The 23686-nt window shown below is 34.7% G+C and overlaps 8 protein-coding genes across 16 annotated transcripts; 3 read left to right on the forward strand and 5 right to left on the reverse strand.

Moving 5' to 3' along the window:
• The first annotated feature begins 170 nt into the window (after window positions 1-170).
• On the forward strand, window positions 171-973 carry Hsc20 (iron-sulfur cluster co-chaperone protein HscB-like protein, mitochondrial). The gene has a single exon (XM_081972684.1). The coding sequence runs from the start codon at window positions 171-173 to the stop codon at window positions 900-902; it is 732 nt and encodes a 243-aa protein (XP_081828810.1). The 3' UTR covers window positions 903-973.
• On the reverse strand, window positions 203-2043 carry bisc (TM2 domain-containing protein 1 biscotti). Of its 2 annotated transcripts, XM_081972698.1 has the most exons (4): window positions 1433-2043; window positions 1299-1380; window positions 993-1247; window positions 203-329 (listed from the first exon to the last, which is right to left on the reverse strand). In XM_081972698.1, the coding sequence occupies exons 1-4, from the start codon at window positions 1644-1646 to the stop codon at window positions 293-295; spliced, it is 588 nt and encodes a 195-aa protein (XP_081828824.1). In that variant the 5' UTR covers window positions 1647-2043; the 3' UTR covers window positions 203-292. The 2 variants fall into 2 exon arrangements, with proteins under 2 accessions (XP_081828824.1, XP_081828827.1); XM_081972701.1 differs by lacking the exon at window positions 203-329 and having other exon boundaries at window positions 925-1247.
• Window positions 2044-2355: 312 nt separating this feature from the next.
• Window positions 2356-3977, forward strand: LOC145724395 (uncharacterized). Its single transcript, XM_081972666.1, has 4 exons — window positions 2356-3095; window positions 3152-3312; window positions 3429-3629; window positions 3679-3977. The coding sequence occupies exons 1-4, from the start codon at window positions 2509-2511 to the stop codon at window positions 3858-3860; spliced, it is 1131 nt and encodes a 376-aa protein (XP_081828792.1). The 5' UTR covers window positions 2356-2508; the 3' UTR covers window positions 3861-3977.
• LOC145724383 (putative peptidoglycan muropeptide transporter SLC46) lies at window positions 3855-7487 on the reverse strand. 5 transcript variants are annotated; one of them, XR_014176988.1, is made up of 8 exons: window positions 7331-7487; window positions 6498-6840; window positions 6071-6312; window positions 4681-5169; window positions 4368-4607; window positions 4249-4313; window positions 4070-4190; window positions 3855-4016 (listed from the first exon to the last, which is right to left on the reverse strand). XR_014176988.1 is itself a non-coding variant. In XM_081972650.1 (7 exons), the coding sequence occupies exons 2-7, from the start codon at window positions 6632-6634 to the stop codon at window positions 4155-4157; spliced, it is 1209 nt and encodes a 402-aa protein (XP_081828776.1). In that variant the 5' UTR covers window positions 6635-6840; window positions 7331-7487; the 3' UTR covers window positions 3855-4154. The 5 variants fall into 5 exon arrangements, 4 of the variants coding, with proteins under 4 accessions (XP_081828776.1, XP_081828773.1, XP_081828775.1 ...); XM_081972650.1 differs by having other exon boundaries at window positions 3855-4190; XM_081972647.1 differs by having other exon boundaries at window positions 4070-4313.
• A 145-nt stretch (window positions 7488-7632) lies between these two features.
• Window positions 7633-11198, reverse strand: LOC145724379 (lysosomal proton-coupled steroid conjugate and bile acid symporter SLC46A3-like). Its single transcript, XM_081972643.1, has 4 exons — window positions 9690-11198; window positions 9066-9203; window positions 8598-8841; window positions 7633-8539 (listed from the first exon to the last, which is right to left on the reverse strand). Exons 1-4 carry the CDS (start codon window positions 10717-10719, stop codon window positions 8425-8427), a joined length of 1527 nt encoding a protein of 508 aa, XP_081828769.1. The 5' UTR covers window positions 10720-11198; the 3' UTR covers window positions 7633-8424.
• Window positions 11199-11398: 200 nt separating this feature from the next.
• rush (pleckstrin homology and FYVE domain containing family member rush hour) lies at window positions 11399-15827 on the reverse strand. Of its 3 annotated transcripts, XM_081972680.1 has the most exons (9): window positions 15633-15809; window positions 15237-15301; window positions 14980-15181; window positions 14796-14924; window positions 14634-14740; window positions 14419-14578; window positions 14124-14206; window positions 12080-12122; window positions 11399-11900 (listed from the first exon to the last, which is right to left on the reverse strand). In XM_081972680.1, the coding sequence occupies exons 1-8, from the start codon at window positions 15646-15648 to the stop codon at window positions 12090-12092; spliced, it is 795 nt and encodes a 264-aa protein (XP_081828806.1). In that variant the 5' UTR covers window positions 15649-15809; the 3' UTR covers window positions 11399-11900; window positions 12080-12089. The 3 variants fall into 3 exon arrangements, with proteins under 3 accessions (XP_081828806.1, XP_081828805.1, XP_081828804.1); XM_081972679.1 differs by lacking the exon at window positions 12080-12122 and having other exon boundaries at window positions 15633-15791; XM_081972678.1 differs by lacking the exons at window positions 11399-11900; window positions 12080-12122 and adding an exon at window positions 12250-13892 and having other exon boundaries at window positions 15633-15827.
• Window positions 15828-16022: 195 nt separating this feature from the next.
• On the forward strand, window positions 16023-16961 carry RNASEK (Ribonuclease kappa). Its single transcript, XM_081972709.1, has 3 exons — window positions 16023-16183; window positions 16238-16357; window positions 16417-16961. Exons 1-3 carry the CDS (start codon window positions 16115-16117, stop codon window positions 16516-16518), a joined length of 291 nt encoding a protein of 96 aa, XP_081828835.1. The 5' UTR covers window positions 16023-16114; the 3' UTR covers window positions 16519-16961.
• A 59-nt stretch (window positions 16962-17020) lies between these two features.
• On the reverse strand, window positions 17021-22686 carry LOC145724373 (uncharacterized). 2 transcript variants are annotated; one of them, XM_081972628.1, is made up of 13 exons: window positions 22532-22686; window positions 22213-22477; window positions 21964-22151; window positions 21798-21905; window positions 21596-21733; window positions 21272-21541; window positions 19482-19659; window positions 19107-19424; window positions 18697-18905; window positions 18507-18634; window positions 17485-17629; window positions 17314-17432; window positions 17021-17249 (listed from the first exon to the last, which is right to left on the reverse strand). In XM_081972628.1, the coding sequence occupies exons 2-12, from the start codon at window positions 22360-22362 to the stop codon at window positions 17315-17317; spliced, it is 1950 nt and encodes a 649-aa protein (XP_081828754.1). In that variant the 5' UTR covers window positions 22363-22477; window positions 22532-22686; the 3' UTR covers window positions 17021-17249; window position 17314. The 2 variants fall into 2 exon arrangements, with proteins under 2 accessions (XP_081828754.1, XP_081828753.1); XM_081972627.1 differs by having other exon boundaries at window positions 17021-17432.
• Between the last annotated feature and the right edge of the window lie 1000 nt (window positions 22687-23686).

Raw genomic sequence — 23686 nt, forward strand, 5'->3', positions numbered from 1 at the left:
TTACTCCGATCGATCACGTGACAGATTTGCCTTATGAAAGAACATGTCTGTGAGTGTGAAAGATTAATTTCAGTTTAATTTAATTTGTTCTAGTTTTTTCCCAGATCTGTTTTGTATTTGTACTTGTAAAGTTTTTTAATTTGTCGTTCATTCCGACCTACAAAATAGAAATGTTTGTATTAACCAAAGCAAAACGACTGGCTGGATTGCTGAATGATGATATTCTGGTCTACAACAAATTCAGAAACCAAATAAAAACCAGGAAAAAGTTTCCCTCAGCTGCCTATGCCTCTCAAGGTTTTGAGCCTAATGTATGCTGGAAATGCGGCCTGAAAAGAAAAAACATCACTGTTTTTTGTGAGGAGTGCAAAGTTATCCAGAATCCCCATGACACCAATAACTACTTTAAAGTATTTAATTTGGATGAGAAGTTTGATATAGACACTAATGAGCTGAGAACCAAGTACCGAAAAATGCAAAGCTACCTACATCCTGATAAATTCAGCAACAGCAGTGATGAAGAAAAAGAGATTTCTGCTAATTACTCTTCATTAGTGAACAAGGCTTATAGTAGTTTGCAAGTTCCCTTGAAAAGGGCTGAGCACTTACTGGAGTTGAAAGGAGATAAATTAGGGGAAGAACAAACTGTGAATGATCCAGAGTTTTTAATGGAAATGATGGAATTAAATGAGGAACTTGAAAACACAAAAGATGTGGATAAGTTGAGGCAACTTGACAGTAAAAACAGGAGTGAATTGGAAAACATTGCTAAAAACATTGATGAGTGTTTCAGAAAAAATGATTTAAAACAAGCTAAATACTTTGTTGTTAAAATGAAATATTACTCCAGTTTAGGCAATCGAATTAATGCCCTTTTGAGGGAAATGGGGGTAGTTGATTGACTTCTGTCAAGAAATAACAGAATTGTGATATTAATGATTTAAGCTTAATAAAAAAATGTACAGTACAATCACCAATTGTCTTGTTCTAACCTATATGTAGTATTATCACTTTGAATCACTTCAACACCTGGCCCATAATAAGGCATCACATAAGCAGAACCATCAGCAGGTCCAACCACTTGAGTGGCAATTAAGATAATATCAACAAGTTGTCCTAGGAACATAAACCCTAAAGTGCAAAATTTTGCTAAACCTATGGCTGGGTACCCTAAGTAGAACCTATCCACTCCAAACATCCCCAAAAATATAGACAGAAGCAATGATGTCTCAAATGAGTAACCATTCCTAGAACAATGAGTTTACAAACCAGATATCACAAAATTAACATACACTTACGTCCATTTGCATGGTACTTCTTTGAAGAAAGTCCTGTTCTTAGTTGTGAGACATTCCAAACCTTCAACAGCCAAACAGAGAACTGAAAAACAGTTAATTAAATCTTAGCACAACTAGAATTAAATTAAACAGACTTTTAGCTTTGTTATCTTTTGTACAGCCTCTTATTTGTTGGGTTTCAGGGTCTATGAAGTCATAAGCTGGATCAGGGCACAGATATTGTCCCAGCCGTAAAGTGTTGCAGTCAACTTTTACAGGTGATGTAAATAGTTGAGCTTTTTCATCACACCAACTTGGCACAACTAGTAAAATACACAAAAACAGAAACACAACTGTCTTAAGAAGCATTTTCACAATTTTTAGGCAAGCTTTGTAGAATTGATACTGTGATAAACATTTTTATCAATGTCACCAACTGAGGAATGTTTATGTTTTCCTTTCTTTTTATTAACTTTAATGTGAGTAAAAAGCAATGGAATATTAATCCTTACAAGGATAACATTATAAATGCTATTGTGTTGTGTAAATAATTTTGTGAATGTAATCCATAGACAACCCTAATGAAACTTAATTTAATTAATAATTCCTCACTAATTTGACAGCTGAGTAATCTTACGAACCGGCAACACTGCTTAGGTGTGCAGGTATGCAGGCATTAAAATTACAAAGATACCATACTTAGTATTTATAATACTAAGTACAATAATCTGCATTTAAAAACTACATCAGAAAGCTAAAAATGCTAAAGTCTCTGCTTCTCCTAAAACTTTAGATTTAATACAATGTAAAAGAAAGAAATCTGGCAATCTGGCTTGTCATCAGCTGACTTGGTTGGACAACCTTATTTGTTTAATAACAAACATCATAGGACAATCTGTTATACCACATTCTGCAACTAACAAAATCAACTGCTGTATCGGAAAAGGGCTAAATACACCTAAAAACTAGTTGTTTATTAAAAAACCACAAAAAAAACTTAAAATGAATAAACAAATGGTAGTTCTAACCTAATTTTGTCCAACTAACAGCTGATGATGACAGTTTCTTAACACATAACATAACCTCAACCTAAAAAAGGTAATGTCAAAGCCCTATTTTTAAATATGTAATTATCCTATATTATTGTTATTAAATAAGAAACTAAATATAATGTAACATATTTTATTTACTTCAAATTATGATTAATTTGCACTTGAACAAGTGAAAAATTATGGCATGGTGCGCGGCAAGAACTGTTTACTTGTGTACTACAAGAAAGTGGTTTCCTTGTCTGGTTTCTCAATATTACCACAATTCTCAAGTTGGGGTTGAAACCACTGATGCAATAGATGACTTCACGTCAAATTTGATGCAAAAGAAAAGTGCTAAATGGGAAAAACGTAAGACAATTCTTCAAAGCAAACTTAGTTTTATGATTACTATTGAGCCCAATGCCAGGCTGGATTCAATACAGAATTTGGAAATTAGGGATGTAAACGATTTGTTTCAGCAAGCAATCGATTGTGACGATTATTCAGCCATAATAAATTTGACAAAACAATGCACTGAATACAACAAAATACCCTCATTGACTATACTCTTGAGTGCCTTATCTATATGTTCACGATTTGGGCACAAAGATACCATAGTACGTATTTCCCAGCTTTGTGAACAAATTCACCCAGAACTTTTAGAAGAAAATGGTAATTTTGATAATTATATTGCTGAGGCAATTTGGGTAAAAGGTGATATTAAAAACTCTCTGAAAATTTTTGAGAGGGTTTATAAAGAAAATGCTTATATCCGTCGTAAAATTCGGTAAGTTGAAGAATAATTTTTACACACAGAATTTAAATAAAAAAGCCCAATTACAGGTGCACTTTAAAACACTTAATTCTGAATAGTGTGGCAGATCACAGTGAGGCTGTTTTGGTAATTTTAGTGAAGTTTTCTGAAATGCTAGTCAAGGAACACAATGACTATTTTACATTAGGCTGTCTGTGGCAAGCTTGTATTTTGAGTGAATGGTTTACTGGTATGTATATAGATTGTTAGTAATGTGAACAGTTTTTGCACTATTTTTGTTTGGTTGACATTTGCTCATGCACCCTATACTTACATCATAATATTATTATAGTTAATTAATTACAGATCAACAACTTGCCCTAAATCTACTAGAAAAACATCATAAAGGTTTATATAAATTGATAACCAACAGAATTCTAACTGTGGTACGTGCTTCATTAAGAAAGCACAACACTGAAATTGTGTATAGGCTTAATGAAGTGTTGCTTAAACTGGAAATGGAGTCCGAAGTGTGTCAAGTCATTTTGTCTTTGATTGATTATTGGAGTAAGTTTTTTTTGTATTTTTTTGTCAATAAATCAAATTTGTGTTGCAGTTCAACAGGGAGACTTACGACAATGTAAAGAGATTATTGTGTGGTCACTGCAGAACAATATCAATCTGACTATGGTGTATCGAAATAGAAAGTTGATTGAACTTCTAGCTAGTGATATCAGAGGTTTGAAAGAAAAATGTGATAAGGAAACTGCTAAAGTGACAACCATGTACAAGTTTTAGTAAGAATGAATGTATTGTAAATATTTTTACCATTAGAATACATTTAGCATTTAAGTATCACAGATTGTTGAAATCTTAAACTAAATGTGAATAGTCTCTATCACATCCACAGCTTTACTCTGATGCTTTTTTCTGCAAAGTCTTAGATGCATTAACCTGTAACATATGTTATAAAGGTCCTGAAAAATTATATATTTTAAAGTACTCACAATACAAACAGACAACAACCAGCATAGAGGAGAATACTGAAAAAGAAAAAAGCAGCCGGAAACGTGCGTAACGTACTCAAGTATATCACTTTATTGTAAATTGGAACCAAAGCGGCAGGTGCTAAAACATCGCAAATTCCTAGCAACGACTGCGCTTTGCCTATATCATTTTTGCTTACGATCTTTGTAGCTATTGACTTTTTTGCTGTTCGGTAACTTCTAGTCAGCAAACTAATTGCAACACCTGAAATGTATGTTATAGTTGTGTGTGAAAGTTTGGCGGCTGCAACAGACTTACCAACATAAAACAGTCCGGGGCTTTTAGCTAATCCAAAAAACACGTTGGTGACAATTTTGTCACTGATGGTGATTAGTAAGATAATACAGTCGCTGAAATGAAAGAGTTTGGTGAATAGTGGCACTCCTAGTAAATGACCAGCCAGTGCCACCATAGAGTTAACAGTGAGAAAGTAACTGTATTCTAAAGGTGTCCATTGGAAAACGTTTTGGGTGTAAAGGTATAGAACGCTGCTTTCTCCTGAAAAAATATATCACAGGCAAGTAGACACAAACTGTGAAGGACAGGGAGTTCGTATCAATCAATTACTTACCATCAAAAGCAGCCCGGTATAAAAACGCCGTCAGAACCAACATCCAAACCAGCAACTTGTCATTCTCTTCATTTTTCTTCACCAGCAAATTGAAAGTTTCCTTTGCGTGTTTAGGATCGAACATATCGGCCATAACGCACCGATCAAACTGTTTAGTCCGGTCAGGTTGAGTCTCTTTGATCCACAACATCCCGTAAATCAACGCGACCGAATACAAAATCGCCGAAACTGCTAAAACGCTCAAATATCCTGCTCGCACAAAAAACAAGCCGCTAAATGATTGTACCATGGGTAAAACCACGCTGATCACTATTTGAACGATCCACAATCGTAACGTTCGCATTTCTACCGAACTTATGTCCGCGATGTAGGACGTAGTCGCCATTACTAGCATAGTTTGACCACCGAAAAGTGAAGGAACCACTTTCTGCGATATACCTTGAGCTTCTAAGGGAAGCAGCGTCATTAGAATGGTGCACAAGATACATCCTAAAGAAATAATCACATATTAGCTGTTCGATGATAATTATTAAACAAAAAGAAAACTTAAAGGGTAAAATGAATACGAGCATTGAAAGTCTTCCGCTAAAGAAGCTGGTCAAATATTACTCTTCTTCTGTCTCACTATAGTAGGACAAAAACGCGCTGCTAATTCAGTTTGGCAATATGTCTTTTTGATTAATTTATTTACAGAATGAATTAGTGTCACGTGACAAAATGTCAAATTACGTTAGTCCACACAGTTGCTTTAGCAAAGATTGGTTTGATGCAACAAATTCTCAAATTAGTTGAAATTGTGGTTTCAAATTTGACCACCCTGTAATTCGGTTATTTTTGGGAGTTCAGGGTGGTTGAACCACTCAAATTAACCGTCTTGAGCTCCTTTTTCCAGTGGTGTATGAAAACAGGCAAACACCAAAATTTTCATGCATGACCTGCATGTTGGAAGCAAAAACGGTACTGCAAATTTGCGGTGCTGAGTTGATGCAACAAATTCTCAAATCAGTTGAAATTATGGTTTGAAATTTGATCACCCTGTAACTCAATTATTTTTAGGAGTTCAGGGTGGTTCAACCACTTAAAAAAACAGTTTTGAGCTCCTCTTTCCAGTGGTGTAAAATCTTAAGGCTGTTAATAACTGTATAATTCCAGGGATCAGTAATCCACGATCTGCATTTTTTTCTAGTGAATTTCTCACAAGAGGAAAAACCTGCTTTGTAATGGATTTTTTTTTTTTAAACAATTGAATGAAATCGATTGAAGAAAATAAAAAGTTTGGTGGCCTGTTATATTGAAAATTAACAAATCATGTTGGTACTGCAGATTAGATTTAAAATGGCGGTTATCTGCGTAAAGCTGCTTAGTTTGTAATAAGTGATATGATACCAACCTGCAACTCCAAAAAGTTCTCCTACAATAGGCATTAAGAAGAAAGGTTTTCTACATTTGTGTCTATCACTGAAAGATCCAAGGAAGAGAACCAAAATCAGTGGCGTAAAACTTTGCACTGGCTGTTGCCAAGAATGTATAGTGCTGATCACTTTTTGTACTTCTTCATTTTCATGGGTGTACTCTGAGTGGTTCCCCGTCAATATGGCACCGCATATGGTAGAGTTATACTGTAAGTTAACCCTGCAATCAAATCAAGCTTAAAATAAATGCTGAACGTCACTGTTCACAAAGTGATGACCTCAAAATGACGGAAACCCGGTGTACTTATACGACAGCGTCTTTTTTCTTTCTTAACTTGCTCTTTTACAGAATTGATACCAAAAAGAACTAACAACAACATGCTAATAAAAATCGTAATAACTAACCTGCAGGCTTTTTCAAACTCTAAATTATCCAGGGCCGGTTTGGAAATAAACTGGGCCATTTGATAGCAAGCCAGTAACGGTTCCACTGTGATGATTTCCTTCAGGCGTTTGACAGTGTCTTTTATAGGTTTCCTCATGGCGAATACAGTGCCTAATAATTCTACTTGTAAAGGTCGAGCGAACGTAACAAAACAAAAATAATTTCTTTTCGTCTTTCTCGCCGGGTCTGGGTAAATCTAGTTTTCGATTGTACACCGGCTCATTGTAGTTATTAATATGATTATTGGTGATCAAACGGTAAAAATCTGGGTCCAGTGGCGTTCTGTAAGCGTTTGTATTTTACCTGGAAGAAGTTTCGATTGAAAACACAATAAGATGTTTTTTTTACAAGCGGAAAGTAAATTTAAAAAAAATGCATTGTTTTACCTTGAATTTAAACGTTTTGTTTCTAAATTCAACTGCAAATCACATAATAGTTTATCCCATGTTTAACCTGTTTACCTGGCTCTGTAATTGCTTCCGCTTTTGTTCATTATTATTGCGCATCTTAATAAATTTTCAATGTGCATTTCACTTATTAAAGGTGAAATCAAACTTCTTATTTAGTAAAATTTAAAATTGTCATATTAATAAAAAACAGGACCAAGAAAAAATCCTGATTGCAGATAAATACAGATGATATAAAGTTAAAGAGCTGGATAGAAATATCGGGACAAACTAGAAAAATAAAAGTATCAGTGCTTTGCTTGTTTAAAACGACTTAAATAACTAATAACCAAACTTTGAAAGTTTACAGAGTGGTTTTTCTACTAATTTTTTAGTTATTTACTTGCCTCACATTCTTTTTAAGAAAGTTCCATAAAAAACACGTTCTCTAGACAGAACACTTTATCGCACAAACATTTCTCAGACAGTCATTTATTTCACATTATTTTGACGCACTGATTGAAAATGTGTCTTAGTCAACATCAGTTAATAAATGATTTTAGTATTTGCAAAATTGCTACTTATGTACAACATATCTCCTTTGGTTGTTATTTACTAGGTTAAAGATAGCGCTTAATTTTATCAAGAATTTCTTCTTGGCACGGTCAACGGTCAGACGGTAACCTTTTGAAAATACGCACAGAAAATATGAATATCAAAATCGTATTTTTATTTACATTATTTATATAGGGTGGTCCAGTTTTAAATGTCAATAATTCAGCATTGGATAGCCCATCAAAAAATAAGTTGACATGCATTATGTAATTTTTGTAAAAAATGCTTTTCTAAGATAGTCTCCCAAATTTCAGTTTAAAAAATCATTTTGTTGTCATAACTGTCAGACCGTTGGAGCAATTTTGAATAAATTTGGAACAAACTGTTATGAAATTAATACTCATTATGTGATGTTAATGACGTTTGTCAAAATTGTGTAGTTGCGACAGGGGAATAGTTTTCATTTTTCTTTTTTTCTACGTCACTGGAATTTTTTTTTAAATCCTTGTTCAATTTCCTTTTTTTGGGTTTTAAAACGTAATAACGCGGTTATCTCGTAAAAGGAGTTTTGAATCAAAATTTTACAGGAGAAACGTCATTTACATAAAAAAACTGTAATTTTGGGGAAATAGTCCAGTCAGCGTAGAAAATAGAGTAGGAAAATGAGCATCATCCCCCTGTATCTACGTCACTTAATAAGTTTGACAAACATGTCATTCACATCACATATTGAGCATTCATTTCATAAGTATTTGTTCAAAATTGCTCCAACGGTCTGACAGTTATAGCAAAAAAACAATTTTTTAAACTAAATTTTGGATGAGTGTATCTTCCTTAGAAAGCGTTCTTCAGCAAATTGACATAACTTATTTTTGGATGGACTATCGGATAGTGGATTATTGACATTTAAAACGGGACCACCCTGTATAGGTATACAAAATACATTTTACATATGAGTGATCTGCAAGTTGTCCAACTGTACCGGATTCTCATAGGTGGCATCCAATCCATGTATCGTTCCTTGATTCACCGGTTTTCGCTTATCTCTAATATACATCCATCTGTAAATGTTTCGTAAAAATTTGTATTTTGTGAGTATTTTTTTTTTCTTAAACTCACATAATAATAAAAACATAGTAGGCGTACACAATTACGCTGACAAAGAAAAAGGCTGAGGGTAGGATTTGGTAAGTGTGCGAATATACGCCTACGTTGTAAACGGGGGCGGCTACGGCCGGACCAATCGCCTCTACTATACCGAAAAGCGATTGGGCTTTTCCTAAATCATTTTCCGATACCACTTTGGTTGCCAAGGAACGTAGGGAAATGGCAGTTACTCCTGTTATAAAGCTTACACTAGCACCTATAATAAAAAATAGGTTAAAATAGAGAAAAAGTTATTTAAATATACCCAAATAAACCTAGTATAGTAGTCCTATTTTACTTTTTCTAATCAAAATTTTAATCCAATTAATAGTTATTTTTGAAACAAAAACAAGTGTTCTTAAATGATTCAAGCATTACGAAATGTTCAGATGCAGTGTTATTTTCCGCACTCATTTTAGGTAAATTTGTAAAGATACTCACCAGCGTACATTAAAATACTATCTTTGGCCAATCCAAAAAATAAGTTAGCTATAATCTTATCCAAAAATGTCAACAGCAAAATAATCAAATCGTGCAGTTTCAGGAATTTAGTGAACAGCGGAACTGCTATTATGGTACCTAAAAAAAAGAAAAACAAAATTAATTAACGCATATACAGGGTGTTCTAATTTAAGTGCGCACCATTGCCAAAAAACTTTACTTTACTTTACTTTACCTTACTTTTTCGTTTTACCCCTTTGTTTGATACCTTGGTTAGATCAAGTTTTATGACTTATGCTCATAAGATCTTTTTTATTGAGAAAATTATGGTTTACTGATGTGGCAAAAATCCGTTTTTGCCTTTTTAGTGAGCGCAAAAAATGCCACAAGTTTGCTAATTTAAACAATTTTCAATAATAAAAAAGTTGGCAATAGTGCGCACTTAATTTAGAACACCCTGTATAAAAGCAATCTGAATGTAATTTGCATCGATCGACTGTATAACAGGAACTGGTTTGTCCCCAAGCAAATAAACCAGTATTCTGATTTAATAGTTTGATATAAACACGGAATTAGTCAAGAACTTCAAAGGTTGACTTTGTTTATTTATATCTACGTACTTGCCTATCAAATGAATTAACGTATTGGCGGTCAAAAAAGACGTGTACTGCACTACGCTCCAATTTAAAAATCCTCTGGTGTAGAGAAAAAACACGCTCTCCTCCCCCACATTAACCAGAGTGTACAGAAACATCCCCCAAAGCAACAGCACCACAAATAATCTGTCGTTTTCTGGACGTTTGTTTAGCAGCATCTTGAAGGTGTCTACAGCGTGTCGCGTATCAAAAACATCGGCCAGCAACCCTTTTTTGCTGTCTTTAATAGGTCTTTTCGGTTCCTTAATGAAAAACGTCCCGTACAATATTGCCGCCCCATAAAGACAGCCGGCAATCACTAGCACCCCGATATACCCTATGGAGGTAAAGAGCACAGCACTAAAAGATTGCACTAGGGGAACACAGGCGTTCATTACTATTTGCACCACCCCTACTCGTAGAGTTCTCATCTCCAAAGTGCTAACATCAGCAATGTAAGCAAAAACCGCCATAACCAGCATTGTTTGACCACCAAAAAAGGAGGGAATTATGGTCTGTACCACCCCCAACACTTCCAAAGTCCAAGAGTTCATAAACACCACCGATAAAATACATCCGGCAACAGCGAACAGCTCTCCAATAAGAGGGAGGAGAAGAAAGGGCTTACGCCATTGGTGACGGTCACTGTACGACCCTAGGAACAGCACCAGAATTAAAGGCATTACGCTCTGGATAGGCAATTGCCAGGAATGCACGTCACTGATTAGTAACTGAACATCCAGGGTTGAATTAAGAAATGCTTCACCATCACCAAAGGCTATGTCATCACAAACTGTGTTGTTAAGGGCAAAGTTAGCTCTGCAGGCCTTGTCATATTCCAACACCAGTAGGGCTGGTTTCACCAGAATTGCTGCCATAATATACGCCCCTATAAGAGGCTCTACAGTCACCACTTCCGCAACATATTTCAAACGTTCTTTAAAGGTTTTCTTCTTTATCTTTTTTTCCTCAGTGAGATCTCCCACTGATTGGGTCACCAGGTCTACCGTGGATGTCATTGTATTTTTTGTTGTATTGAATAAATAGCGGTAAACGGCATCGCGTACAAAACAACACTAACGAGCGTGTTGTGGAGTGTGACTTAACAGGTCTGGTTGGTGGGAATAGAACAATTTAGAGAAGATTCTGGGAAAACCAGTTTGGAAGATACGCGACCTTAGAAGACGTACGATAGAAGAAGGGAAAAAAACAGCTAAATCACCGGCTGATAATGCGGATATTGTTGGCGCGGAAAAAGCAATTTTGTGTATAGGCGGCTCGTAGGTGTATAATAATGGGTTTAAAAGTTGCAGTAGTTTTTCCAGTGGTTAAACATGCGTAAACGATTTTTGTTTGGTGACTAGGTATTTTCAAATTACACGACCTTGATTGAACTGAATTGAACTTGTTTCTCTAGCTTATCGTCAATCTCTAGTTTCACAGCAAATCCCAGTGACCAAGTTTCAAACTACCTTTGATCCTTTTAACATTTTTGCAACGAAAATAATAATTAATAATAACGGACTTTTACTTTAACTTTACATCATTAGAGAATTAAAAAATCTTTTAGACTTAGACAGCTTTTTTTCATAAAAAAAATTGGCAGTGTGATAATTATTAGGAATCATCCTTAAAATTATTATTTTTTCAATGTTGGCTGTGTATACATAGAGGAAAAGTAAAAAAAAAAATCCGATAAAACATTAATAAAAGAATTTATTTCAATTTCTATATTTACTTATTTATTGTTTGCGTTGATAGTCATCACAATATCGACAAGCACTGTTATTTACTTTGAAACCAAATCTCCCTTTTCACCGGTTGTTAATAGTTGTTAAAAAATATTATACAAAAAAAATTTATTTAACAATATGGATGGAAGCGAAACAAAATAACAAAATCTCTCAAATTTACTGGTCTTTTAGTAGATTAGTTGCCAGTAGAACAAAAGTAATAAGTGTGTTCAAAACTGTATAACTAACATATTGACTTTAAGTGAACCCAACAACAAAATGATGGGTACTAAATTTGGCGTACCGCATATTTTATATAAATCTAATTCTACTTAACTTGGATAACGTTATGAGTTCATATTAAAAATATATAAATTATATCCTCTCTGACACTCGCCCCTGACTAATTACTCGTTCCCTTCCCTCGACGGAATCATCTTGGTGTCACTATCACCGTAGAAAGTCGGCTGAAAAAAATGGTTTTTTTAAAATATTATCGTAAGTGTTAATGCTGAGTACATGTTAACCTATACTCAGCTAACATACACTAGAAAAATAAAATTATAATAGAAAATTCTAGTGAATCTAAAAATCTGCAAACCAAACATGAAGCAAAAGTGAATAATTGAACACCAACTCGACTTACGAGAATAACGTCAGCAAGCGTAGCCGAGGCAGTGACTTTTAAACTATTAACAGAAGAAAATAACAGTGTTATTAACAATTGAACAGACATTTCAACAAGACTACTTAAAGAAAGTTATATCACATATTAGGATAAGATACAAACATCTACTTGTAAATAAAACAGCATGGTTCAAAACTTTTATTTAATTCAATTCAAATATGTGTAACATTATTAAAATACAGATAACAATAATAATAGGTATATTAAGTACATATAAGTAGATACTGGATTTTTAATATAACAATAAAACCTTATCACAGAATAGATTCTTTGGAAAAATTTAAATGTACCCTGTATTCGATTCTTGTATCCATCTACATCCATTCACAGTGGGTAGTTTGTGATTGGTCAAAAAAGCAGATTTCAGCTTGCTGCTTTTTCTTGACCAATCACAAACTATTATTAGTGTTATGATTTACTTAAATACTGCACATATGGACTTCAATTTGATAGATTGATTGAACAGTAACCTAAGTTTTTGACCTCAAGTACTACCTAACTAAAGAGAGAGAAAGATAAAAAGTGGATATTAACTGAACTATATCAGATCTCATAACAATAAAATATATAAACAATATTAATATATAAAAGTGTTAATTGCTTAAAATACATCAAACTATTCAAATATACGGATATGTTTTATAGCACAACCCCTTATTCTCACTCCTTGATTTCTTATAGATAGTTTCAAAATTTCCAAGTTTTTAGGTGAAAGATGTGGTTAAAATTCTACTATAAAAACGCGGAAATATTATATAATATTCGAATGGTATATAACTAATTAGTTAATTATTGTCAAGTGTAAAAAATTAAAAAACGCCCATGCCACAACCATTCCTGATACACACGTGACTAACTGGCACCCAATCTGTCAAACTGTTATTAAGAAGCTTTATTCCACCTTAGTAAAGAGTATTTTTGCTTTAATGATTCTGTCTGGTTCCTGTTAATTGTTCTCGAATAATTCTACGATTTGCGCTTATAATTATGAAATATATCCCACAATAAAATTGCCTAGTTATGGTATATCCTTAGATTTGAGTGATTTTATGTCAATGGTTTGCTATACTTTTTCAGCCATTATCAGGGCTCATATGTAGAATTTTCTTGTCATTGAAAAAGAAAGTTGAAGAGGGAAAAAATCTAAGATAAGTAATAGTTTCGACTAGGACTATTTGCAAACATTTCTGCAACAATCTGTTTGCAACAATTTAAAATTTAAAAATTGAGTGTTTATAAAGCATAAAAAAGATTACTCAATAAACTTTTGAGTCATCATACAGCTTGGCTTATTTAAAAAAAACTTCATTCACAAGACCTGAATGGTGCCAGTTTAGAACACCCTGTATGGTACCATTTTCCTTGAATTTAACAAAATGTGTCAGAACGCGTGTGCTGTTAGAGCAAATAGGAAACTTAGGCCGCATTCGTTTTCACACTCCATGGAGTAGGCAGAGCAACACATTTCAGTCACAATGACGTATTTTGACAGTTGGACAAATTAAGTCATCGTGACGTCACATTCGCTCTGCTCGCTCCATGGGGCATAAAAACAAATGCGGCCTTTTTTTCTTGAAACTATTAGAAGTTGATAGTGCAAAATTTTGAGCTTAGTTGTCGCATTTTTGCAGTCTTTACGGTAGTTATTGACTATTTTTTGTCACTTAATATTGATATTTAAACAGCCTGTACAGTCCTGTGATTTCTCTTGCTCTTTGGTCACATACATGCTACCCCATCGATACCATGAAGATCTTTCGGTCACAGCATACTGAAAAAGAAATGACTGCAGCCAATTCTTAGTTGAATTAACATGAAATTTCGGTAGCATAAAAACGTCTTTTGGAAAAAAAAAAACATTATGAAGAATAAATTAAACTTACCTGCCTATTTACCCACTATACACAGCAATAATTGGTTATTTAAGAAAAAATCGCGATATTTCAGTTAAAGTGTAAATTGTGATTTGCATTTGAAACCGCAACAATAAAAAAAAACTTACCAAATCATGAGCCATGTCTTGGCCCTTTTGTGTTTCCTCATCATCATCTGAGTCTTCTTCTCCTGAAGAATCTTGATTATTGCCTGAAACCACAACTTTATCAAAAGTTGAATAACCTTGACTTCCACTGTATTGCATTATCAATTGAAACATTACTCATTGTTTAATCACAATTATTATTCATAAAGAGATTTAATGAGTCAACTATAATACCCTATACTACTTGTAATCAGTAAACACTTGGGAAAATTCTTTAATAATTTAAATACAACAATTTCAAGGTAATTAAACTTACTTTTGTGGGCAGATTCAGACAAGTTATTTGTTTTAGCCCCACTGAGTAAATCATAGCAGCGCAGGCACACTCTAAGTGGCTTTGAGCTTTGGCTGGGCAGTAAAAATCTTTTATTTGAGCATGGACCACACACCACTGCTCCACACTTTCTACAATGATGCTAAAACAATTTAACAGTCAGTGATAACCAAACTAAAAATCAATCAAACTTTTACCCTTCTATTTAGTATAGTAAACTGTGATTTTTCACAGTGCATACACACTGGAGCTTTACCATCTGGAACCCACACAGCTGCATGTTCTGACACAGCCTTTTTACCACCTGCAACTCAACTTTAAGTAAATCTGAAACTCTTTAATGAAAACTATTTTAATACTTTTTCTAAGTAAATCATCAATGCATTTGTTAATGTGTGCCATCCATTCACCCTTTTCAATACTTGTTGCTGCATACACTGCAAAAGACTTGGATGATGTCTTAATTAACCATCCATGCTGATAACCCCCTAAAACAGTTTTTAAATTCACAACCTACTACAAACAATTACTATAAAAACTTACTTGGATCATCCTCAATGCTTTCCAGTTTAACCTCCTCAAGTGGAATGATATGTTGTTTGTTGTATTTTTTCTTATTAATAATAATGTTGCCATACACTAGAATGTCATTGAACAAATAAAATTGACGTGTTTTAGGTTTTTTTCTGCACATTTTTGTGAGCACACCCTCGCCTACTAGAACACGACCAGGTACTGCCAAGGGCTGAAACAAAATTGGAAATCTAAACTGGTACAATATGTTTCATTTTGGTACTAACCTGTCCTGAGTTTCCAAAACAACTCTCAACCATAGCAATCCGCCTGGCATTGGCCTCACTATTAACTACAACAGACATTTGAAATAATGCACTTTACTGCTGCAATTAGGAGCTTCAAGGTAATATAGTACAGTTGGCAAAAAAAGTGTAATCAAGTGGCGCATCTAGAACTGGGATCTACCGTTGTAATTAACGCAGTTTGGGAAATCATACACTTTCATATCGCGAAAAATTTGAAAGAGGGGTACTAAACAGACCATGAAAAACAGTATTGCTATCAGATAAATTAGCCATTTAAGGTAGAGCCTAAAGATTTTCTTGCTTGACGCCCCTGACAGAGTTTGCGCCGATTTAAGTAGATTATGTAGTTAATGTAAGCGATACTCAACAACTTACCTAATTTATCCACCATGACGGGAAACTTAAATATTATTCTGCTTGCTTTTAATTATTAAAAAAAAAACACCACTTAAATGAATAACTAAACTCAAAATGTTGATGTTGACTTTGACATTGACAGTAATATTTTTTCTTGGTTTACACTGTTTACAGCGTTGCCCACTCACAATTTTAAAATTTATTGCAAGAAAAATAACAGTCTTTTGGCTCTAACTGAAACCAGTTAACTGTTATTTTGTTTCATTTGAATGTCACAGCCCGGTACTCACAAGTTAAAATCAAAATTTAATTAAAATAACAGTGTACCTATCGATTAAGGTTGAACATCTCTTCGATCATATGACCGGTTGTCAATCTGTCAAAAAAATCACGATTTTGCTTTTCAAAAACGTCAACACTCACATGACACAAAAAGTTAAAGGGTAGTTTTGCTTTTGCATCAAATTTAGCTCCGAAATTTCGGCAATTTATCCATCAAAATGGCAATTTGCGGTCCAAAATTGTCTCTGTGCGGCCTCATCATCAGTGCCTGGGGTATCATTCAGTTGGTAAGATATGGTGGACAAGTTTTTTCAAAGTCAATTTATAAAGTGAAACTTTAGGCCTTAATGGGAGTCTTCTATTACATAGAAGCTGTAGCCTTGGCCGAAGATATTCCAGAAATAGAGGAATACCATAGTCTTGAAGATTTTTACAGTCAAATGTCCAATGGATACCAACAGGTATGATCAAAAGACACACCCTAAGGTTTTCAATCTTGGTATCCTAATTTCATTTTCAGAATGCTTATAATTGCTGGATTGCAGCTTTGCTGTATCTAATTACACTGGTTGTATCAGCTCATCAGTTTTGGTTGAACAACAGATCTTCATTAAGTGTATAAATTGTCTCCCTGCTAGTTTTTGGGTAAAAAAAAATCTGTAACTTCAAGATTAGCCCAATACTGTAAATTGAATTTAGACTTATAAGAGACCACCACAGCTAGTTTACACTATTTTAAAAGCAGTATTGCCATTTGTTCATTCCAAGATTAGACCTTAAGATATCAATGTCGTTCATTTTAAAAAAAAGTAACATTTTCTTTTGGTGCCTGTAAATAAGGACTAGCTTAGTTATTGTAGTAAGTGTATAAAATGTCATATAATATTTGTTCATAGGGGATCCAACAAATAATGGCTTTGTTCATTTTACAGATGTGAGCGTAGTAATTGTTTAGTGCATTACCCTATTGTTATTTAGTGCCTAAAGTCCTGAACATCAGTTGATTTTAAGTTTCTGGTTTATTGTTGGGTATAAGAAAATAAAAAATCAAACGCCTGTATAAAATATGGCTCTATTGATTACCTAAAACTGATTTTTCAAATGCGGGTTCAATAAAATACTACTGACAGTTTAAGGGTTTATAATAATAACACTATTCTCATCTAAGTCCTAAAACTTTACAAATTTATTAAAAAAAATATTAATTGAAATTTTCCTTCAAATAAAAATTTTCTCTAAACAGGAAGGCAACCTCAATAAAGTGATCTTTGGATGGTGCTTCCATATGCAAAAACAATGGGTAAGCCAGTGTTTTACCCACAGTTTGTTTCTGACAAGTCTCTTAAGTATTTACTGCAATAGAATGTTAACTTGAGGCTAACACTAAGGCTTAAATCACAAAAACTGAATAAACTACTTTAATAGTCTGATGAATCGCTCTCGCCAAACACGTACCACCTGTTGTGTTCCCGTCTTAACACTAGTGGCGTCGCCTTGCTGGTACTAGGTCCGGGATTCTCGTTATAACGCACTTCCCTAAAATCGTATTAAGTTGATCTAGCAACTCTGTCACAACGACTGAACCTACCTAATTTCACTCTTTACTGGCGCAAATCGGTATGGTTCCGTACTGCTGCCGGACTCTTCCGGTTCTTGTCTGGAATGTTGCGGACTATTCCTGCCGTTTCGTACTATTTTGATTTTCGTTTTTGACGTAGAAGGCTCGTAGTTATCTGCAAAAATATTGATTATTGATCGACAATCCAAACAAAGTAAGTCTTTTGTTGTTGATTCACAATATAAAAAAATCACTAGATCAAAATCATTGATGAAGTGTAATTTTTGTAAAAACGCCCTCTATCGAAAAGACCGAAAACTAAATGGAACATTGTTTTGGGACACTCTACAGGACAGAAAATACTCTTTAAAATGCCGCAAAAACGAAGTTTCTACGATTAGCCGTTTTCGAGATATCTCATTTCTTTCAAAGCAAACTTTGGACTACTCCCACCACTTTATTTGTTGAAGAGATAGAAAAAAAGTTGAATAGGAAAATTCTTCTTTGGGGATTGCTTTGATGAAATTTTTACTATACCTTTCCATTTAAATTTTCAGCGTTTTTGGGCATTTTTTATTCTAGCGGTGGATTTAGAAAGCTGAAAATTATTTCCAGCATTTTCCCTTGACCACATTTACAAATAAACATTTTTTTTTGGTAGCCATACGCGTGCATGACTTATTGGGATACCCTGTACAGCCATCATTGTAGTACATTTTTAAGGGAACCTGACTGAACTACATGTCCACAAAACGCCCCAAACCACATTCTGTTACCTTTCCAGTTTAGGTTTCCTTTGCAGTAAATTATTGTTTTACCTACCTTGTTTTTAGTCAAACCTATCAAATATAATAAGGGACAAACTATTTAATTCAAAGTAATTTTTAGCTTTAATACAAATTCAGTAAAATCTAACTGACAATGGGAAAGATTTTGCATGTTTAATATCGCCCTAAGATTTAGTATTTCAGAACGTTGCTCTAAATCGTTTGGCGTTTTTAGACCAAATATGTAACAAACAGTTCACATCAATGTATAAAGACATAATTTACCTGCCAATCCTGCCGAAGTTTCAATCTGTACTGACGTATATTGTCCATTATCAGACAATTCCACCGTCGACCTGGTTTTGGGTAATTCAATATGATATCTACTGCTGCTCGAAGAACCGCTAGGAAATCTAAAACAACACCCCGAACAAACGAGTCTAACGTCGTCACTTTTGCGCCTTTAATTGTCTACCTGGAGCAACTGGGGGTGGACAAATCAATGGGAAACAATTGACATGAACTTTCCACTTTCGGTTCAGTGGTCATGGTGAAGCTTTCTCGTCTCGATGGTTTTCTCGACAATTCTCGACGCGAACGCCACTTCTTTTCCTGCTTCAGTCCTTTGATTAAATTGATCAACGGTTTCTCGTCCTCCATTTCTGTTTCTGTTGTGATATTGATCTGTAAACAAATATTAACTTGCAACTGTTCGAAATACTGGTGTGCAGAAAATAAAACTGGCTATAAAAATAATCATGTTATAGACAGAGCTAAATCACGAGCAAGACAGCATCACCAGAAAATCTGAGAAGGCAAAGTTTATATTTTTTCTTTGGTTTGCTGTCTTCACACTATGGTGGTAATAAAAAAAACGCTGCATACCTCCGTACTCTCACTTGCCGAGTCTATGTGCTGATACTTTCTTTGTTTCAATTTTTTCAGCAACTTCTTTCGTTTGTACCGTCTGTAAGACTCTTTCTCTCGTTTGTTCCGTTCGTCTGAACTGTTTGAAGAAGTACTGTTCGACCTGCGACGTTGCCGTTTCTTTGACCATCTGCGCCGGTCGTCGTTTCGTTCCTCAATACTCATTTGTTTGTGCCGCAGTTTGGCCGGTAAACTGACTTCGCGGACTGTCATCGGAGGTGCCGCGACATCTGCCGAATCATTTGTTATACTTGGTGCAGGCAACGGCATTGGAACCTGTTTGAAAGCATTAGAGTTTGGTTTTCTCTGTCTGGAACTTAAGTAAAAACGTACGTGATCATTAGAAGAAGACACCAAAATAGGTTCGTCTGAATCCGAGTTACTATCAACCAGATCAATCGTTATAGGCTGAGCGGGAGTGGTTTCTCCCACCACTACCACATCACTGTCGTCGCTGTTATCAGGAATTTCTACAGTGTCATCTTCTAAAATTGGGGCAGGCGACTGGGGTCTAAAATTATTTAAAAGTATGTTCGGTACACCAAAAAAATTGTACATTTTTTCTGACACAATTATTATTATACAGTGTGTTCCACGACGAAAGACACCGAAAGATTTTCAATTTGGTAACATAGTACAGTCCGGTTATACTTATACCGGAAGTAATTACCAACTTACTTATTTTGAATGGAACACCCTGTATACTGACGTTTGAAAATGACATTTTTAGATTTTAGAGTGTCATAGCTTCTAATCAGAATGAGATGGATCAAAACAGCTTGCATGTTCTTCAATTTTTTTTTACTTTTGATAAAATTACGTTTTTTCAAATCTGCGTCCGATAAATAACTCTGCCTGTGTGAAAGAGAGAGCAATAGCCCGCAACTAATCGCTTAGGAAAAGGAATGCAGTTTGAAAACCTCAAACTCACTGATGACGTACAGGGTGTCTCATTACAAACAACCCCCCAAATGAATAATATTGAATTCTTTTTACTTAGGTCAACACTAACACTCCCAATGGAATATGTTGATTCACCTGTTAATACTTGTTTTTTGTGGAAAAGTATTACAGATAAATCCAACAAACCATACAGGTGTGGTAAATCCAAAAGCGACCATAGGAAAACCGTGTAACGGACAGAGAAACGTAGGTAATTGCATGCGCGGGAGCAAGACAGAAAACGAAAAAAATATCAAGTAGGCCATATTTTTAGAGCGCTGTTGCCATACGCCGTAAGTAAGTTTGTCGAGGGTATTGAATACTTACGGCGTTTGGCAACAACGCGCTAAAAATATGGCCTACTTGATATTTTTTTCGTTTTCTGTCTTTCTCCCGCGCATGCAATTACCTACGTTTCTCTGTCCGTTACACGGTTTTCCTATGGTCGCTTTTGGATTTACCACACCTGTATATCGTTGAAATCATCTCGACGTGCTCTATTCAACAGTTGAATAATATATAGGGTGTTCTATTTAAAAAAAAAAATATGTTTGGTATGTCACACTTTTTTTGGGACATTCTGTATAATTCAAGTAAGTTGCGTTCAAATATTTAGACCACATCCTACAACTTTTGTATACAGCAACATGTAACATTTTTTTTTCTAAAATCATAAACAAACAAGTTAAAGGGTGGGCCGTTTATAATGAGACACTCTGTACAACGGCCGAATTAATGCAAAAGACTACGACTACAGATTGAAAATATTAAAATGTCAAACAATGCAACGAACCAGAACCAACTTTGTCACTGAATTCTACCCAAATCATTTAAAATTAAATTCCAAAATTACTCAACAAATTTTTTTATTAACCCTTTGTGTATTCATCAGATTGTTCTAGTCTACTATATTCTGAACACCCAAAATAATCCAATTAAATATATGAATGTGACAGAAAATGACATCTGATTAAACATGTAATATTTAAGATAACACACTCAAATTTAACTGAGAATCTATACTTTGTCAAAAATGAGGATTTGAGATAAGAAATTTAACTGCACAATATTTCACAGTACATAATTTTTAATTATAGAGGGAGCGTGGAAGTCAAATGAATTAAAGGATGACCCTTAGGTGAGTTTTAATCCTGTTACATTTATATTATACTAATACTCACCTATTAGCATAAATCACATTTCTGTCATAGCCAATCATATCAAAGGGGGAGCGCATAAAGCTATAAAACTCATGCACAAAATGATCAGTCTTCATATCCAAATACTCATGTAATAAGTTCCGGAAGGTTCTACTGCAAATGTGATGTAACAACAGTTGTTCCATTACTAAATCAACCAAGTGCATTATCAATTGAGTATTTTCAAATAATAAGGCATTGAGTTCACGATTTAACCATGGTACTAGGCGCTGTCTGGCTGCTGGATTGTTTCTGCAACATTTTAACCATAGAATTCAAATTTCAAGTTACACCTGAAAGATTTACCTAAAAAATGTGGGGGAACAGTCTCTGTAACGCCCTGTAAAGTCTGGCATTATGGTGACCCAAAGATTTTGGGCATAAATTGATCTTCTAAAGCTAGTAGCTGAGTAATCTCTTCTGTGTCTGTTTGGGTAAATATTTCTGCAGTGAAAAAATACCACTATAAATAAACAGCACAGTCAATGTGGAAAAAAATAAAATTAACCTAGGAATTCCATTATTGATGGTCATTCTACCACTGGCAGCCAGAGGGTGAGTCAGTAACATTTCTTGAATTGCATGTTCACCTCTGGAATCCACTGTAAATGTAGTCCTAGAATTTAAGTTTAGTATGCTGTATTGATAGATAACCAAAATAAAATTAATGTTACCTGACATGGAATTCATGGCGACTTGGTGGGATAGGCACTGGCAGAAACCACATATCCTCATTACCAATAAGGCGAACATCATCATTTCTAGGAACTTCCACAATATGTTCATCATACTCTTCATTTGATTTGACATTGTGAATGATAGACTTAAATGACTGCTTACAAAGTGGACATTCTGCTTTGATCTTCAAATTGAAATAACATTTAGCAAAAATGTCCTGAAGGAGTTCTCTTTCATAGGCTTACCTTAGACCACTCTAATAGGCACTGGAAGCAAAACTGGTGCATGCAAGAATCAGAAAAACACTTGTTTGTACAGTTGCCCAGACATATTGCACAGTTTGGAGGTGTGCTTGCCGAACTCGGTCGATTTATTATCACTTTTGCCTCCGCCATTTAGAAAAACTTATAAAGATTTTCTTTCTGGAAACATTTGATTTGAAGGAAATGTCAAGTCTCCCTATTTTTTGACCTTGTTTTTCGGGTGCTAGTGCGATTTAAACTTTATACACTGCAATAGTTACTTAAACAGTTATTAGAGAATGGAACAAAATGGATATTGTACCTTGTATTGATTTGTTAAAGGTCTGAAAAAATGAAAAAGGGGCAAAAAGTTTTGGAAAAAAACCGAATGAAATAACACTAGCGAAAGCCGAACACCACAAAACTGAAGAGGACAGCAAGCAGTCAAAACGATTATTGACGTTTAAAGTTTTGACATTCATCAGTATAGTGACGTAAAGCATATGGTTGAGCCGTTTTTTCGTGTAAGCGTCTTAACGGATATCTTACCGCGTCTTACACGTCTTACAGCATTTCGTCATCGATTTTGAGGACGCTGAAATGCTGCGCTAACAGCAAACCTATAACCTCAAATTAGCTTCAATATTTGTCCCTTACAACCGCTGTAACCAGCTGTTAGTAATGACGTCATAGTTTAGACGCGAAAACGCAACGCTGTGAGACGAGACGCCAAAAATCGGCTTTTGGTTACTTGACGTTTGAAAATAGGATTGAGGCGGTAAATGGATAAGTACAAACGCCTTTATTATCGACTGTTTTTCATATACCTAATAAATCGTCAATAAATTTGAGAATTGAGGGTTGGGGAAGAGACCATTTGAGGATAGTATTTGACACAACAAACATGGTGGATGTCTGTCAAAGTCACGTGTGATCGAATGATGGATCTAATATGAAACAAATTTAAAATGACGTCACAAGTTTTAAAACCTGGTTCTTTGTTTAGTCTATTAATGGTTCCTTTTTAAAATCAGTAAATTTTAAAATTTTCACGCAAGTATAAAAATTTAATCAAAGTAAAAAACATCTTTTGCCCGGTTTGCAGTTCAAACAGCGGTTGAATTTGTTCTACGACTAGTAGTTGAACGTTGAACTGTCCCACATTGCTACCAAAATGACATTTCTGACTTGAACTATTTTCAAACAAAGCAAAGGTTGAACTACTTATACCATCTTATACAACGGTGCCTTAGATCTGGTTGCATAATCAGAGTTAAAAGACGGTTTAGTTGTGGTAGTTGATCTTTGCCAAATAACAAACTGCTGTCAAAGTGACGTCATTGATAAACCAGGTTTAAAGTTGAACTATTGTACAAGTACTACTACCGGACCAGTTTAAAGACCGGTACAGTTCAATTGTAACTGCTAGTTGAACTTTATATGAAATTGTATTGTTGTCAAAGTGACGTTCTTCACT

This window comes from Ips typographus, linkage group LG2 (genome assembly GCF_016097725.1).
Source record: "Ips typographus isolate SLU linkage group LG2, UJ_Ityp_2.0, whole genome shotgun sequence".
Lineage (NCBI taxonomy): Eukaryota > Metazoa > Arthropoda > Insecta > Coleoptera > Curculionidae > Ips > Ips typographus.

Excerpts from the sequence above, each read along its gene's own strand:
- Hsc20 (XM_081972684.1), top strand. The coding sequence starts at position 171 with ATGTTTGTATTAACCAAAGCAAAACGACTGGCTGGATTGCTGAATGAT.
- bisc (XM_081972698.1), bottom strand. The coding sequence starts at position 1,646 with ATGCTTCTTAAGACAGTTGTGTTTCTGTTTTTGTGTATTTTACTAGTT. Across the intron at positions 1,381-1,432 it reads AAAAGATAACAAAGCTAAAA|TTCTCTGTTTGGCTGTTGAA; the intron begins GTCTGTTTAATT and ends ACTGTTTTTCAG. Across the intron at positions 330-992 it reads AGTGATAATACTACATATAG|GCCGCATTTCCAGCATACAT; the intron begins GTTAGAACAAGA and ends TTTTCTTTTCAG.
- LOC145724395 (XM_081972666.1), top strand. The coding sequence starts at position 2,509 with ATGGCATGGTGCGCGGCAAGAACTGTTTACTTGTGTACTACAAGAAAG. Across the intron at positions 3,096-3,151 it reads TATATCCGTCGTAAAATTCG|GTGCACTTTAAAACACTTAA; the intron begins GTAAGTTGAAGA and ends GCCCAATTACAG. Across the intron at positions 3,313-3,428 it reads TTTGAGTGAATGGTTTACTG|ATCAACAACTTGCCCTAAAT; the intron begins GTATGTATATAG and ends AATTAATTACAG.
- LOC145724383 (XM_081972647.1), bottom strand. The coding sequence starts at position 6,634 with ATGAGGAAACCTATAAAAGACACTGTCAAACGCCTGAAGGAAATCATC. Across the intron at positions 6,313-6,497 it reads GAGTTTGAAAAAGCCTGCAG|GGTTAACTTACAGTATAACT; the intron begins GTTAGTTATTAC and ends ATTTGATTGCAG. Across the intron at positions 4,608-4,680 it reads ATACCGGGCTGCTTTTGATG|GAGAAAGCAGCGTTCTATAC; the intron begins GTAAGTAATTGA and ends ATATTTTTTCAG.
- LOC145724379 (XM_081972643.1), bottom strand. The coding sequence starts at position 10,719 with ATGACATCCACGGTAGACCTGGTGACCCAATCAGTGGGAGATCTCACT. Across the intron at positions 9,204-9,689 it reads TACGTTAATTCATTTGATAG|GTACCATAATAGCAGTTCCG; the intron begins GCAAGTACGTAG and ends TCTTTTTTTTAG. Across the intron at positions 8,540-8,597 it reads TACTATGTTTTTATTATTAT|ATGGATGTATATTAGAGATA; the intron begins GTGAGTTTAAGA and ends AAACATTTACAG.
- rush (XM_081972678.1), bottom strand. Across the intron at positions 14,925-14,979 it reads AAGCATTGAGGATGATCCAA|GGGGTTATCAGCATGGATGG; the intron begins GTAAGTTTTTAT and ends AAACTGTTTTAG. Across the intron at positions 13,893-14,123 it reads AAGACATGGCTCATGATTTG|TATGCTGTGACCGAAAGATC; the intron begins GTAAGTTTTTTT and ends TTTCTTTTTCAG.
- RNASEK (XM_081972709.1), top strand. The coding sequence starts at position 16,115 with ATGGCAATTTGCGGTCCAAAATTGTCTCTGTGCGGCCTCATCATCAGT. Across the intron at positions 16,184-16,237 it reads CCTGGGGTATCATTCAGTTG|GCCTTAATGGGAGTCTTCTA; the intron begins GTAAGATATGGT and ends GTGAAACTTTAG. Across the intron at positions 16,358-16,416 it reads TGTCCAATGGATACCAACAG|AATGCTTATAATTGCTGGAT; the intron begins GTATGATCAAAA and ends TTTCATTTTCAG.
- LOC145724373 (XM_081972628.1), bottom strand. The coding sequence starts at position 22,362 with ATGGCGGAGGCAAAAGTGATAATAAATCGACCGAGTTCGGCAAGCACA. Across the intron at positions 18,635-18,696 it reads TCCACCCCCAGTTGCTCCAG|ATTTCCTAGCGGTTCTTCGA; the intron begins GTAGACAATTAA and ends GTGTTGTTTTAG. Across the intron at positions 17,433-17,484 it reads CCAGTAAAGAGTGAAATTAG|GGAAGTGCGTTATAACGAGA; the intron begins GTAGGTTCAGTC and ends ATACGATTTTAG.